Consider the following 14,328-nt stretch of genomic DNA (forward strand, 5'->3'; position numbering starts at 1 on the left):
AATGGAAAGACTAAAGCAGATAGAAGCTATTTTATCTATATTTTGCATCTGAAAAGTTTTAAAGGTTAATTTTGTTTTCAGAGATTGAAATTTGAGAAGAGGGACAATTTACCCTTGTGTTGCAGTTAAAGGAAGTCTTTGGGTAGTGGAGATCAGGAAAGGAAGGTGAATGAACATATAAGGATGCCAAAACTGACATATGTCCCCAAGCAGTGTTAAATATGCTTTATTAGTTTAGAATAGAACTTTAAGGATATGAAATGCATCTCTGTTGTATGTGGTTCCTAATAATGAGTGGATCTAGGTAAATGTAACAAATGCTAGAATTCAGGAGATGCTTATCTTTCCATCTTCCTGGCTGATCCTTGCCCAAGGGATGGTTATGAACATTATCTAGTCCATTCACACCACAGATTTTTTGAAGTAAAAAGAACCATGTCATGGAAGAATCTGTTGCAAAGGCTGTGCATAAAGCTTGAGAGTGAGATAGTTTAGTCTGGCCTCTTTTTAGAGCAGTGATTGATTAATACTGTCTGTGTTGCTGTTTCTTCCAGAGCTGACCTGTCCGGGACGCAGCATAACTAACGAAGCTGCTGCAGGATGAGAAGATGGCAGCACGGCTGCTCGCACCACCAGGCCCTGATAGTTTTAAGCCTTTCACCCCTGAGTCACTGGCAAATATTGAGAGGCGCATTGCTGAGAGTAAGCTCAAGAAACCACCAAAGGCCGATGGCAGCCATCGGGAAGATGATGAGGACAGCAAGCCCAAGCCAAACAGTGACCTGGAAGCAGGAAAGAGTTTGCCTTTCATCTATGGGGATATCCCCCAAGGCCTGGTTGCGGTTCCCCTGGAGGACTTTGACCCATACTATTTGACGCAGAAAGTGAGTTGGAGGAGACGTAGCTGCAGATGCCCCTTTTCTGACAGGCTGCGGGAGAGGGGAGGAAGAACTGTGTGTCTCTGCCAGAGTGGGGAGAAGTAGTTGACCTTTATTACAGTTCTGGTTTATGGGGAGCATTTTGCCATTCAGTTGCTGTTGAGGGTTTTCTGTGGGTCTTCTGGTTGTCAATCTTGGTAAGACTTCTGGGTTTGGCTCCAGGCCAGATGATCAAAAGACAAAAGGGCCCGGTGTGTAACCCAGTCCACTTAAGCTACCATTCATGAGGCCCTGGGTTCAATCTCCAGCACCATCAAAAATAAAGAAGAAAAAAAACCATAAATGAAACAGAACTATATACTAGAGTCCAAAAAAGAGGGGATAGTGAAAGATAGAGCTCTTTGGAATCTCTCTAACACACATTTGAAATTCTGTCTTTAAAGAACCTGTGATTAATATAGTGGAGGTAATGGGTTTGCTCTCTTATGCGCCACCTTTGTAACATTAGAGCATTGCTTTTAGTACAGGAGTAGAATAAAAGCACAGTGGACAAGGAGGAAGACTCCAGGTCTTTGGCTTCATTATATGGTTGTCCAGATGATTCTTGCAGCAAAGTCAGTTCTGTTCTTTTTGCAGGTGGGGAGCACAGGTGAAAGAAACACCAGTCTTCTTTTGGCCAAGGGTTCCAAACTTCCCAAACAAATATTTGACCAAATCTTGGGTTTCTTTCTCATAGTTATCTTCTGAAACAAGGCAACAAGTATTGAGAAACAAAACCTCCTGGATGATTCACCAGCCAACTACTAAGCCACTGAATCCTGAGGACTGATATCAGACACAAATTAGGGGGCCCCTCATTCAACAGATTGTGTAAGGAATTACATTGGTGGGGTTTTCCAGATAAGAGGGAAATGGCTTTGTGAAAATATATATTTACAAATATTAACTGAACTATCCTTGTTAATATAACTGCCCTTATAAATCACCCTTGGTAAAACTGCCTTTTAATCTTTCAAGTTTGGGAGAAATTTCAGCTTTGGCTTGATAATGGGACAGAAGTGAGAAATTTAGATGTGGTCTTTGAGGCATTTTTAGCTGTAGTCTTTGAGGCATTTTTAGCTCAGGATGACAAAAGCAGTTAAATCATTCTCTACACTATATGGTCCTTAACCCATATATTCTGTTGCAGCTCAGAACAGCTGCATAATAGGAAAAAGTGGACCAGTAGTTTAAATCTTCTGAGTTCAAGTTAAACATGATATGATATAAAGAACAATAAACTGGAAGTAAGACTCTTGACTCTACTGCAGTTCACTGTGTTTATTATTTACATTTGTCTTATTTAGTGTGTGGTCCAAGCTAGCACAAATAGTTTTGGGTAAAAATTTAATAAATAAAGAACAAAAACTTTACAAAATGAATTTGTGACTTTTAGCTGTGACTAACGGACCTAATTCTCTTTGTAGCTCTGGGCCTAAAATATTTATTTTTCCAACTGAGGTGCAAGTTGAATTTTGTTTTCTTAAACCTGACTTAAAATATGAAAAATGTATAGACCTATTAGTTGTCAGAGCCCAGTTTTCCTTAGTATCTCCTTTTCTCTGTTTCCTGCCCCCTTGATAGCCTCTGTCTATTTCCAGTGCCCCAGATTTCAGTGGCCTGGCTTGTGAGTGAGGTCTCTTCTCCAAAGAGAGTGGGTCTCTGGCCAAGTTGTTGATGGAAATCCACTGCGGGACAGGTTGGTCATGATAGAAAGTCTGACTTCAGCCTTTGTCCTCCCCACAGGGTAAATTGTTCTTGGAAAGGATAACCTAAATTGTATTTTTTGTAGTCTTTAAAAATATATATTTTAATGTACTACAATGCAGAAATTTATAAAGTATACATATATAGCTTAATGATTATTATAAAACACACTACCATGTCAAGAAGGAGCATTCCTAGCACTTCAGAAGTGTTCATTGTACATTTATTTTGTTAGTTACTTTTGGTACTGGGGATCAAACCCAGGGCCTCATGAATACTAGGTGAGCACTCTACTACTGAGCTACACCCCCAGCTCTTCGGTGTATGTTTAAATGAGAATTTTTTCAGTTGGTTATAAATAATATGCTTACTCAAGTGTACTCACAAATCTTCACTGACAGTACTAACAACCTCATATTTACTAGGTTTTGTACTAAACTAAATTACCAGGGCCTGCCCTATAAGACAGCACACTGGGAATTAACCCACAAATCAAAAAGTTATAAGGGTAGAAATGACGTTAAGAGGACATTCCTTTCTGTTAATTTTTTGAGGACTGCCTTCAATAATTTTTGAAAAATAACCTTTTTTCCTGCTATAGGATGCAAGTAGAATCCTTTTCTGTTTTCCTCTGGTCTCCTTTTCTAACTGATTAGTCATTTTTCTGACTCTCCTAGAAACCTGTTTCTCATTTCCTTCCCTCTTTCTTTTAGAGGGTAAGATAAAATAAATTCCCTAAAAAGGTTCTGGTTTCATCCCATTGTGGATTTCGTACTCCAGCAAGAAAGTTCGTGGATTAAGTTGAAAGATGGTCTTCCTAGTTGATACCTGCCCCCTTTCGCATTTCTTAAACCTGATAATTGATATGTATCTTTTTAAATAGGTGTTATAATTTTAAGAAAGTTCTATATACAAAAGTCCAAATTGCAGGATTCATTGATGTGTTTAAATAGCACATATTTCTCTTGAATATGAAAACTACACATAGCTTCTCAAAGTACAGTTTACTGTCAATTCTTCACATACAGTATTCCTTTTCCTGTAAAATAGAGTCCTCTTAGAATCATAGGGAATAAGTATTTTGTCAAAACACAGAATCATCCTCAATGGTAGAACCTGTACTAGAACTTGTGCCTCCTAATTGTACATTCATTGCAAAATATTTCCAGTTTCCCACCTGGTTTTTGTTTTGGTACTGGGGATTGAACTCAGGAGCTTGCGCTTGTGAAGCAGGCATGGTACCACCGAGCTAAATCACTAGCCCTAGTTTCCCACTTTTAAAATTTTTTATTATTTAATCTGTAGCCCCAGTTAGCTCAGTTCTTAAAACTAGACAGGCGAATGTCAATAAAGAAAAGTAAACTCCTTTTTCATTTGCATCCTGTGGTTTATTACGAAGATTATCTTCTACCCACCACAGTCCATTCCTTATTATTATAAGAATAATATACTGGAAATAGCTCCTAACTGGGAATAGAAAGCTTTGGCCATAGTTCCAACTTTGCCTCTTATTTGCCCTCAGCCAAATCACTGAAATTCTGTTCATACCTATAACATATGCCCAGTAGAGTTGGACTTGTGTCTTTCTAATTGTATTTCACACTTTTGCCTGTGACATACTGTGTTTTAGTGTGGAATACTACTTTCTGTTCCCTTAGTGTTTCCCACCTTCTGTTCTTCATCCCCTCCTCTTGGAATTTGCTCTGTTCTTTTAACTTCACCTTTTGGTATTTTATGCATTTGTCCAGGCCTGGCCCATAGGTTTTTCTTCCTTGTGGCCTAATTTAATTTTTCTAAACCAGAACTGATTCTTCTTCATTCTGAGTTTGTGTGGTACAGTTAGGTCTTCAGCCTGAATGAAAGAGAAGGTGATTTCAGGTTTCACTCAGTTTAGGTGTGGAGAGTACCTCTGTTCCCAACAATCATTTTAATTTTCTCTTTACCTCGTTAATGTTGTACCATCAGTTTCCTCCAATAAAGAACTCTTAAATGAAACACACATGTGCATGTACTCATGCAGTTCTGTGAGCTCCTGTCAGAAATCCCTTGCCAAATCTATTTGTGCACACTTTCAGCAGCTGTGAAGCACCAAGACAGGCTGTGAGGGGAAGAATTATGTTCATTAGGTGTGATGTAAAGTATTTCTAATGTGTTCTTCCCAAGCCTACTTTTGCACAGTGAGCCTATATGCTGCTTTCTGTTGTAATTTTAAACTACATATTTTTAATTTGGGGTTATTTTATTGTTAATTTTTTTTTCTAACAATGTAAATAAACAAAGTGGTATTCAGTTGTTTTATTCATTAAACCAAATTGAGGCAGATGCTTTTGAGCCAGTGAGGCTGTTCTCAGGATGATGGATTAATGATGGATATACATGGGGTTCTCGTTTACTACCCCACATATGATTATGCAGAGGGAAAGGAATTTAATTAAGCATTTCTAAATCAGATTCCTCTTCTCTTAATTTAACAGTAGAAATTCATATCTCTGTCCCATCTCCATCTAATTCCAGGTGATCTGGGGCATGCCACTTACCCATTCAAGGTCTCAGTTTTTCCAGTCTACAAAATTAAGATTCTGCTAATAGCTAATATCCCACCTATTTTACAAAATTGTAAAGATCATTTCTTTGTTAGCCTAACAAAACAGTCTATTGCCACAGCCATGCTTCATTTTTCTTCGTGACAAGACAGCAATTAACATGTGGTATATTTATTTGATTGTTGTTCATCTTATAGCCTCCTCTGCTGGAGCAGTACCTGCTCTGCAGTAAGCACTCAATCAATATTTGTTGAATGAATTAATCTTATAATGCATATGAAAATGCTGTATACTTTTATAAGTGTTGTGGACATGAAAGGTAACCTTACAAATTTTTCTATAATGAAAAAATTTCCCATCTTTCAAAATGAACCAAACTCAAAAGGGGAAAAAGACTGATAACCAGTGTTTCTTTCTTAAAGAATTGGTTTACTTTAGGAGGTAAAAAAGTGGATCAGGAGTTAAGTTTTCTGATTTTTAGTTATGTTTTCTGGGGGCTAGATAACTGTTGTTAAATGCCACTAGGCTAACCATGGCTCCCGTATAACCTAAGGCTTGGAGTTAAAAGAACATTATATCATTAGGTTGCCTTTTATTTATTGATCATAAGTGTGTATTACACAAACCTTCTGTCATATCCACCTGCACTAATTATTTTGTTGTTTTCTTGGCAGTGTGAGTTGTAAACCTCCCTCTAGTAACTGACCATAAAGGAAGTGAAAATAACTGATGTAGAACAGGTACCTGTTGAGTGGTTTAAGATAAAATGTGATCAAATTATTCAAGTATTTGTGTGCACATGTGCATGTGTGTGTAGGGTCTTAGGATTGAATTCAGGGCCTTTTTTGCACTGAGCTGCATCCCCACCCCATTGTAATTTTTACTTTGATATGAGTTCTCACTAAGTTGCTAAATTTCCTAGGCTGGACTTGAATTTGTCTGCCTTGGCCTCCCAGAGTGCTAGGTTTACAGGCATATACCACCACACCCACTTAAGTACTTACAGAGTGAAGCATTCAGTTCTCTTGGGGAAACAAAATCCATTCTTTTCCCTAAGTTACTTGTAATGCGGTGGCTTATAGTATGACATCACTTTGACAAGGGGGTCCTGGGACACTTTCATAGCAAAAGTGTTTGAATTAGGCCTTGGATTTTAGAAATGAGGTATGGACTAAAACGGTCTAGACACGGAGGCTCAGGGAGAAAGGCAGAAGATGTATAAGAAAAAGTCAGGTTATCTAATTTGACTGGGATGTGAAGAATGACAGACCAGTGGAAGTGGATGCTGGGGAGGGAGTGCATGAGCCAAATCATGGTTGCTGAGAATTTTAGGCCCAAAAGACCTGTCCTTAATGAACAAGCAATAGAGGTAACTAAGGGTGTTAGATGAGAGAAAAGGGCATGTGATTTTACAGGCAGCTTAATGATCCTGAGCTAAAGAACTAGAATCTGGAGATCAGCCATGAAATAATGAAGGCCTGATTAGAGTGGTAGAAGTGAAAATTAAAAGGAATAAATGAATTTAAGAGTTAGCACAGAAATGAATTGAAGGGATTTGTGATTGATTGTAGAGGGTTAAGGGAGCAATTGTGCATTTAGTCATTTGTTTGATAATGTGACAAATTGTTATTGAGTATTTTCTATTTGCCCAGGCTCTGTTCTGTGCCCTGGGAAACAAAACAGACAAGTCACATATACTCTTGGAACTCATTTTTTGTTGGGGAAACATAATAAACACATAAAAATAATAAGATAGCTGGGCGTGGTGATGCATGCCTGTAATCCCAGCACTCAGAAGGCTGAGGCAGGAGGATCACTGTGAGTTGGAGATCAGCCTGGGCTACATAGTGAGTTCCAGGTCAATCTCAACTACATAGTGAGACCCAGTCTCAAAAAACAAAAGCAAAAAATAATAAGATAATTAAGATAATGATACATGCATTAAATAAGCTAATATGGGGGCCTGGGATTTAGCTCAGTGACAACTGTGCCTGCCTTGCAAGTGCAAGGTCCTGAGTTCAATCCCGGTACCAAAAAAAAAAAAAGCTAATATGGTCCAAGTATGTTAGAGGTGTGGGGTGCTATATGACATAGTACAGAGACTACACTTGGAGAGTCCAGTAGAACAAAAGGTTATATACGTTCTTTCAAATATTCACTATTTAAATAGGCCTTTAGCAAGTATTTAATTTTAATTTTTAAAAGGTATTGTAGATAATTTGTGTTATTTAAAAGCCAGCATTATCCCTCTCTTGAGAATTTGCCAGTCTTAGATTTTTACATGGGCAGGAATCCAGTGCATTTTAGTATCCATGTGAGCTATAGGAGTGCCTACAGATAACCATAGCATTTCTCAAGAAAAGGGCTCCAGGTCTTGTAAAGTCTTTTACAAGCATGAAGTTGTAACTCTAAAGTTCTGAGCCACATAATGTCAAAGAGTTAGCCTTTACCCTAATTCTGGGATTTATGTTACTAGCTAATCATCTCAGCCATAATGTGCCACTGGTGGGTAGTTTTAGAAGCTAGTTTGGTTGGCTTCTCCAAGATATGAGTTATGTATGAAATCTTATTTTAATAATTGACCTATTAAGTAGTGTTATTTAACAACATTGGAGAATATCTCTAGGTTATAATATGGGTAATTTCTGATAATAACCATATTTAAGTCTTTTCTTAGTTAAGGAGAGTAAGACTGTGATCTTTACACAGAGGGATGTTTCTCTTATTGCCTCCAAATTCACATAAGAGATCTAAGTGGTGCTTTACATTCAACCCTCATTGACATAATTTAAAATTAGGAGTGCTCCATTATATGGGAGTTTTTGCCAACTCAGTCTAGTAGAAGTTTTGATGGAATCCCTGAAAATGCACTCCTTTTTTAGACACTTTGTTGAGGCTGCAGTTTAACCTGTGGCATCTGGTTTAAATAAAGATTCCTTGGGCCAGGGATTTAGCTCAGTGGTTCAGTGGACTGCCTTGCAAGCGCAAGGACCCAAGTTCAATCCCTGGTACCAAAAAAAAAAAGATTCCTCAGTTTCAAATGACAGGGTGCCCCTCCTGTTCAAAATCAATCAATTCCTCTCTCCTGCTTTTGACCCTGTGCCTTTCTTCTGCTTTGAGACCTTCATGTTCTTGATTATCCCCTCTCTTTTCTGTTATTTTCCATCTTTCCCTCACCCATTGGTTCCTTCACCTCAGTTCTTAGACACACACAAAACCCGTCTCATTGTCAGGAATCCTCATATCCCCATCTGGTCTAATCATTTCTCATGCCATTGAGAATTGTAAATAACCTTTGTATGCCACCTACCTACCTCTCACTGACTCCTCCATCCTTGCAGCCTGGATCTGCTTCCTCATTGCTCTCATAATGTTCCCAGAATATAATCTTTCAAGGAGGGTAAGATCTCAAATCTTCAAGCCTATGATGTTTTAAGGTCTTATCTCACTGAACATTTGTGCTGTGTTTGACACCACTGATTATTCCCTGATTTTTGCAGTTTTTTATTTCCTTAACCCTTTTATCTTAGACTCTTTTCTCTTTCATTCTCTCCACCTTTCCTTTCACTGTTATTTCCCAGGATTCAGTTATTGGCCCAAGTTCCTCTTATTTGGCACTCTTCCTTGATGATCTCATCCCACCTCTCAGTAGCAGGGCTCTTAACTCTGTTTCTCCTGTTGGGTTTTTGGAATCTTTACTATAATATGCCTAGGTGTAGATTTTCTTTTTTTAATCACTGCTAGTTAGAGTTCTATATGCCTTACTTATCTGTATGTCAAATTCTTTTCCCATGCTTGGGAAGTTTTTTGCCATTATTTCTGTGAACAGGATTTTTTGTTGTTGTTTGTTTTTTGTTTTTTGAGACAGGGTCTCACTATGTAGTTGAGACTGACCTGGAACTCACTATGTAGCCCAAGCTGGTCTCAAACTCACAACCATCCTCCTTCCTCAGGCTCCCATGTGCTGGGATTACAGGTGTGAGCCACCACGCCCGGCCTTGTGAACAGTTTTTTAATGTTGTTTGCACTCTCTCCTGTTTCTTCATTGACTCTGATCAGTCTTATGTTATTCTTTGCATCATCTAGCAGCTGCTGGATTGATTTCTTTTGGTTCCTTATTATTTTTAAGAAATTTTTCTTTTCCTAGTTACTAATTGCAATTCTATCTTCTATATCTGATTTTCTGTCCTTACATTGGCTCATTTTGCTGCGTAAACTTTTGATGGAGTTTTTAACCTCCTGGATATCTGTTTGGATTCCATGTATTTACTATGCTGGATTCCAGCATGTTCCTCAGCTCCTCTATTTTTTTTTAAATCTGTGTCTGCCCTAGAGTTATTAATCATGTCTTTCACTATGGACAAAATCTGAGAAATACTTTCTGATTTTATTTTTTCCATGTCCTCTTTTGAAACCACTTCCGGGAGTCTATGTGGTTGAGTTTCATATTGTTCCATCTCATTGCCCCTTCGTGTTCATTGCCCCTTAGGTGATCTGGAAGTCTAGTTTTGAGTCTTGTTTACATGTTTTCTCATTTCAACAGCTTCAGTTTGCTGTCCCTTTGTTGAGGTGACTCTGCTCGCCCAGTGGGCTTCAGTTCTTAGCAGACCTCAGAGAGGCCATTTCTCTGCTGCTCACCACTGTGCCATTTCATGGATTCAGAATGGTGGCCTCGATCTCTGCACTGCACTATTGTCCAGGCAGGGCTCTGGCTGGGACCTGTGCACACTTAGCCCTGTGCCTCTGGCTGGGGCCTGCCCACCTGCATAGCTGTTGTCTGGGAGGGCCTTTGACTGGTGTCTGAGTGGACTTCGGGCTGGGGCGACATGAACTTACTAATGGTATCTGGGTGGGGCTCTAGCTGTGGCCTGCACTCCTGTGCAGCTGTTTTCCAGTAGGCCTTTGGCTGAGGCCTGTGTGCCTAAGCTGCTGGTGTCTGGGTGGGGCCCTGGCTGGGACCTGGGTACCCACACCACGGTTTTCCACATGGCATTCTGGCTGGGGTCTATACACACTTACCAATGATATCTAGGCAAGCCTCTGGCTTTGACTCTTTCTCTAGCCTGGATTTTCTCTACCTTGTCACCTCTGTCTGGATTTCCTACAAGTGAACTAATGTTCTAAAGAGAACTCGTTTTCATCCTCAAACCTCTTCTTTCATCAGCTGTCCTTGCTGGTGACACTACTGACATTCTAGATTTCTACAGTCCCTAAGAGTCTCTGATGATTGGGAGATCTCAGTATGCAGATGCACATTTTTTAAAGCAGAAAAAAATTACTACTCAGAAACATTAACTTGTTTAAATTCCCTTTCCTAGTATGTGGTATAGTGAAGTTTTACTTCCAAGGATCTATGAATTTAATATTCATAGTCTTTCTACCATGCTATGGAGCATATTGTAAACAAATATTTTGTTTTGGGTTTCCACTATCATTTTTAGAGCATTTTCTGTCATTTTGCATTTCCTTGTTCAGAAGTTAATATATTGGCTTTTTAAAGTTTTGTTTCAGGCTATATCTTCAACATAATGTATATAAGGCATAGAAAAGGTGAAAAAGATGTTTGTGGGTTGGAAGGCATGAGGTTATAAAGTCAAACCACATGAGAAGGTGTATGTTGACACACCTCACGTAGATTTGGTGCTAGCATTATCTTCAGCCTAACCTGGGGGAAAAAAGTGAACAACTGCTATGCTCTCTGAGGGACACATAAGGGCTTTCCTTTTTGTGAATATTAAAAGATTAAGAAGAGATTCCTTCATCGATCTGAGGATTGGATCCAACCTGGTGTGGTAACAAGAGTTCTAGCCTGGAAGCCAGAAGATCTGAACCATAGTAACTCTGGCAGCTCCTGCTCTCTCTGCTTGTTTTCTTTTTTTTTTTTTATGGAAGAAGAACTAGATTTGATTAGTAGGTTTGAAGCCTTTTTTAGAAAACTTTTCTAGACAGGGTTTTACTGTACTGCCCAAGCTCAAGCAATCCTCCTATCTTACCACCTGAGTAGGTGGGACTGCAAGTTTGCAGTACCAAGCCTGATTTGAAGCAGTTTTTAATTGCAGTATCACATAAAAAGTAAGAGTATAGGCTTTGAAATTAGACTTCCTTGGTTTAATCCTGTGCTGCTTTGGTTTAATTCTGTTTTACCACTTATGAGCCCTATGGTCCTGGGCAAGTTACTTTACCTCTAGGTATAAACTTCATCATCTATAAAATGGTAACTATTCTATGAGACAGTTGATGTATAAAACATCTTAGAAGGATGCCTGTCATATAGTAAATGCTTAATAAACATTGGATGTTACCACAGTGATACCTCAGTTGTCAAACTCAATTTGTTCCTAATTTGTATTAGAACACTGAAAAGTTCAAGAACTGAACATATTTTTCCCATGAAGAATAGTGGAAAACTGAATAATTGGTTCTGAGGCCCAGAAATTCATTTTTCCAGGACTTTAACAAATTTCACAATGATTTCTCTCTGTAAATCTATCATGGTTCTTCACAGTTTTCCTTTACTGCTGGTATCACTAACTTTCTTTGGTATCGCTTTCTTTGATATCACTAACTTTCTTTGGAGCCATGGTCATGATATTTCACACAAATAAAGCACACAAAAAAGCACATTGACAAATGTTTTAAGGCACTGACACAAGCACTGTATATTGTCTGTGCAAGAGAGGCGCTTAGACTGAAGCATTATCCCTTTGCATCCTCGAAGAGATGTGATCTGTGACTTACTCATGTCCCCTACAGGTTTTTTCAAGTCAGATTTTCACTTCGACAATTGAGCAAAGTGACAAATGCCAGCCAGATTTTTTTTGCAAACTTTGCTGTTCAAGTAATGCAGAGTTTGAGCTTGGAGCCATTCAAAAACTGAGGTATTACTGTATTTCTTCAGATAGACTCATAGGTAAAATTACCATTGATTAGAAGGAATTACAGAGACTTGGAAGATAAGGGCTCTAAATAGTCAATGCGCTTCAAACAGTAGCACAAACTTAGAAAAAAGTTTTTCTTCAGTCCATGTGTCCTGCTTTAGTATTTTTAAGAGCAGCTGGGTTTTACCAGGACACAGGACTCTGGAAATACAGCCTAGTTATACCTTTGCTGGCACCTTCCTGGGACACAGTGGGGGTTATATAAGAACCCAACTTATGTCTCCAACTTACAAATGAGCTCCGTTCTGGGAGAACGTTTGTAAGTTGGATTCGTTGATAAGACTGACAAATGAGTCTTACACACCTCTGACATAAATAGACAATGTATATATTGCTTTGCACTTCCTAGCTGTCCTCTCCACATCACCACTGCTTTTCCTCTTGTTTCTGGACATCCTGTGCTCAGGTTGAGCACTGCACTACTGTACACCATTGCACTATACATAAGCACATAGCAGCACAACTGTAGCAATGCCCCGCAGACACATGAGCTACTTCTGAAATTTGTTCACATCACAAAGGTATAATTTGAGGCCCATTAGTATCTGTGAAAGTTCACAACTCAGATGTTCATAAGTTGGGAACTTACTGCAAACTGTATTGTGATTTTACTTGAGGGATCCACTAGGTAGATGAGCATTAGCATTAGCATTAAGACATCAAGACTCTTCAACGTGGTTTTTAGTCTTTTTGACTTGACAGACCATTTATTTCCAAGCAGCTTCATAGCCTGGTATAGAATATGTTTAGATTCTGCTTTATGTTTTCCTCTGTTAAAACAAGGACATTTATTTGTTGCCTGCTATATTGGCTGTGTAGATAGTTGCTCAGAATAGAGTGCCACGTTGCTGTTGATTAGTGTACAACTGGCCAGTTGCCTACTTGAGAAGAAGAGCAGAGGTCAGAGGAAAGGCAGCCAAAAAATTCAGCTAAGAATGAGAGTTGGGGGAAATGGGATAAAATAAAATTTATTTTTTTAAAAAAACTAAAAAGAGTGAGGAGGTTAGGTAGTTCTAGAGATCAGAACAATGAAAATACAGGGTCTGGATTCTAGGAGACAGGATAAGTTAGTGGCAATAGCATGTAGCCACATGGACTCAAAGGGGCTTAGTTCTTGGCTGCCCTGTTGTAGAGTTACAAATTAGAACCAGAAGGTCATCAGATGCCTGCAGATTACCTTTGCTCTAATTGAGATGATGACCTCTCAGGAGATGGAAAACTTGGCTAAGTAGAGAGTCACTCTATCCTGGGCACATGCTCCACAGCAAAGTGGGGGCTGGAAGAGAAGCATTCTCTTAAGAAGCTGGCTATTCTGTAATATACTCTATGCCTCTACCAAGAATTCTTCTACATAACATTCTTTCATGTTTATGTACCCTTGGTTTTAATTTATGCTTTTTATGGCTAAAAAAGTTATTACAGTCTTGCAATGGGGGTTGGGACATAACAGTAAGTGGGCCTTGATATAGTATTGTTAACTGTGTGTGCATTGTATTACATTTGTCATGTGCTAGGATTTGTGTGCTGCATATATGAATGTGCTTGTATCTGGCTGTACACAATGTCCCTTCCCCTAATTGGGAGCTCCAAAGACACACGAAACATCACCCTGAGTTAGCAGCGGCAATGCTCCTACATCGTGTGCTCTAAGCCCCACATTGCTAACTAGAAATGAAAAGCCTATGCTTTTCAGAAAGCTCACTTTATACCGGCATGACACATTTATTAATACTCCATGCCATAATTTGTTAAGAGCTGTTGCACAGCTCTTAATGGGCCTTATGCTGTAATGCATTCACGGTTGCTATAAACTGATATTTCCCCTTGGGCAGTAAACCACAGTCCAATTTCAGTTTCCCTCTTAACTCATTTACTTCACAAAGATCTAATTTAAGACAGACTAAGTAAAATGCTGTTGAACTTTATGGGCATCAAGTAATTGTTGCTTAAGACGTATTTTCACAAAAGTCTAAAGCTCGCTGTCCTGTGAAGGCATTAAAAAAATCAGTTGTTGGAGCACAGGGTTCCACAAGGGATGAATCCTTTCTGGCTCTCGCCAGCAGTTTATCAATGATGGCAGAGGTTTAATCATTCATGTGAATAGCTTAAAATTAAGTTACATATTTGTTAAAAAGTCAATATATCCCTAGTCATACCTATTCATTCTGCCATATTTACTCTTCTCTGGCGATCAGAGGAAGAGGTAGAGAAGACAGTGTGCAG

General features: G+C 39.0%; 1 protein-coding gene across 1 annotated transcript in view; it reads left to right on the plus strand.

Moving 5' to 3' along the window:
• The first annotated feature begins 559 nt into the window (after positions 1–559).
• The window catches only part of Scn8a (sodium voltage-gated channel alpha subunit 8), a 116,675-nt gene continuing 102,906 nt past the window's right edge, over positions 560–14,328 (plus strand). The window contains exon 1 of the mRNA XM_010628614.2: positions 560–884. Coding sequence (XP_010626916.1) covers positions 609–884 — 276 coding nt within the window. The 5' untranslated portion in view covers positions 560–608. The remainder of the gene's footprint in view (positions 885–14,328) is intronic.

The sequence above is a fragment of the Fukomys damarensis genome, unplaced genomic scaffold, assembly GCF_012274545.1.
Source record: "Fukomys damarensis isolate Sample0158 unplaced genomic scaffold, DMR_v1.0_HiC HiC_scaffold_15, whole genome shotgun sequence".
In the NCBI taxonomy this organism is placed as follows: domain Eukaryota; kingdom Metazoa; phylum Chordata; class Mammalia; order Rodentia; family Bathyergidae; genus Fukomys; species Fukomys damarensis.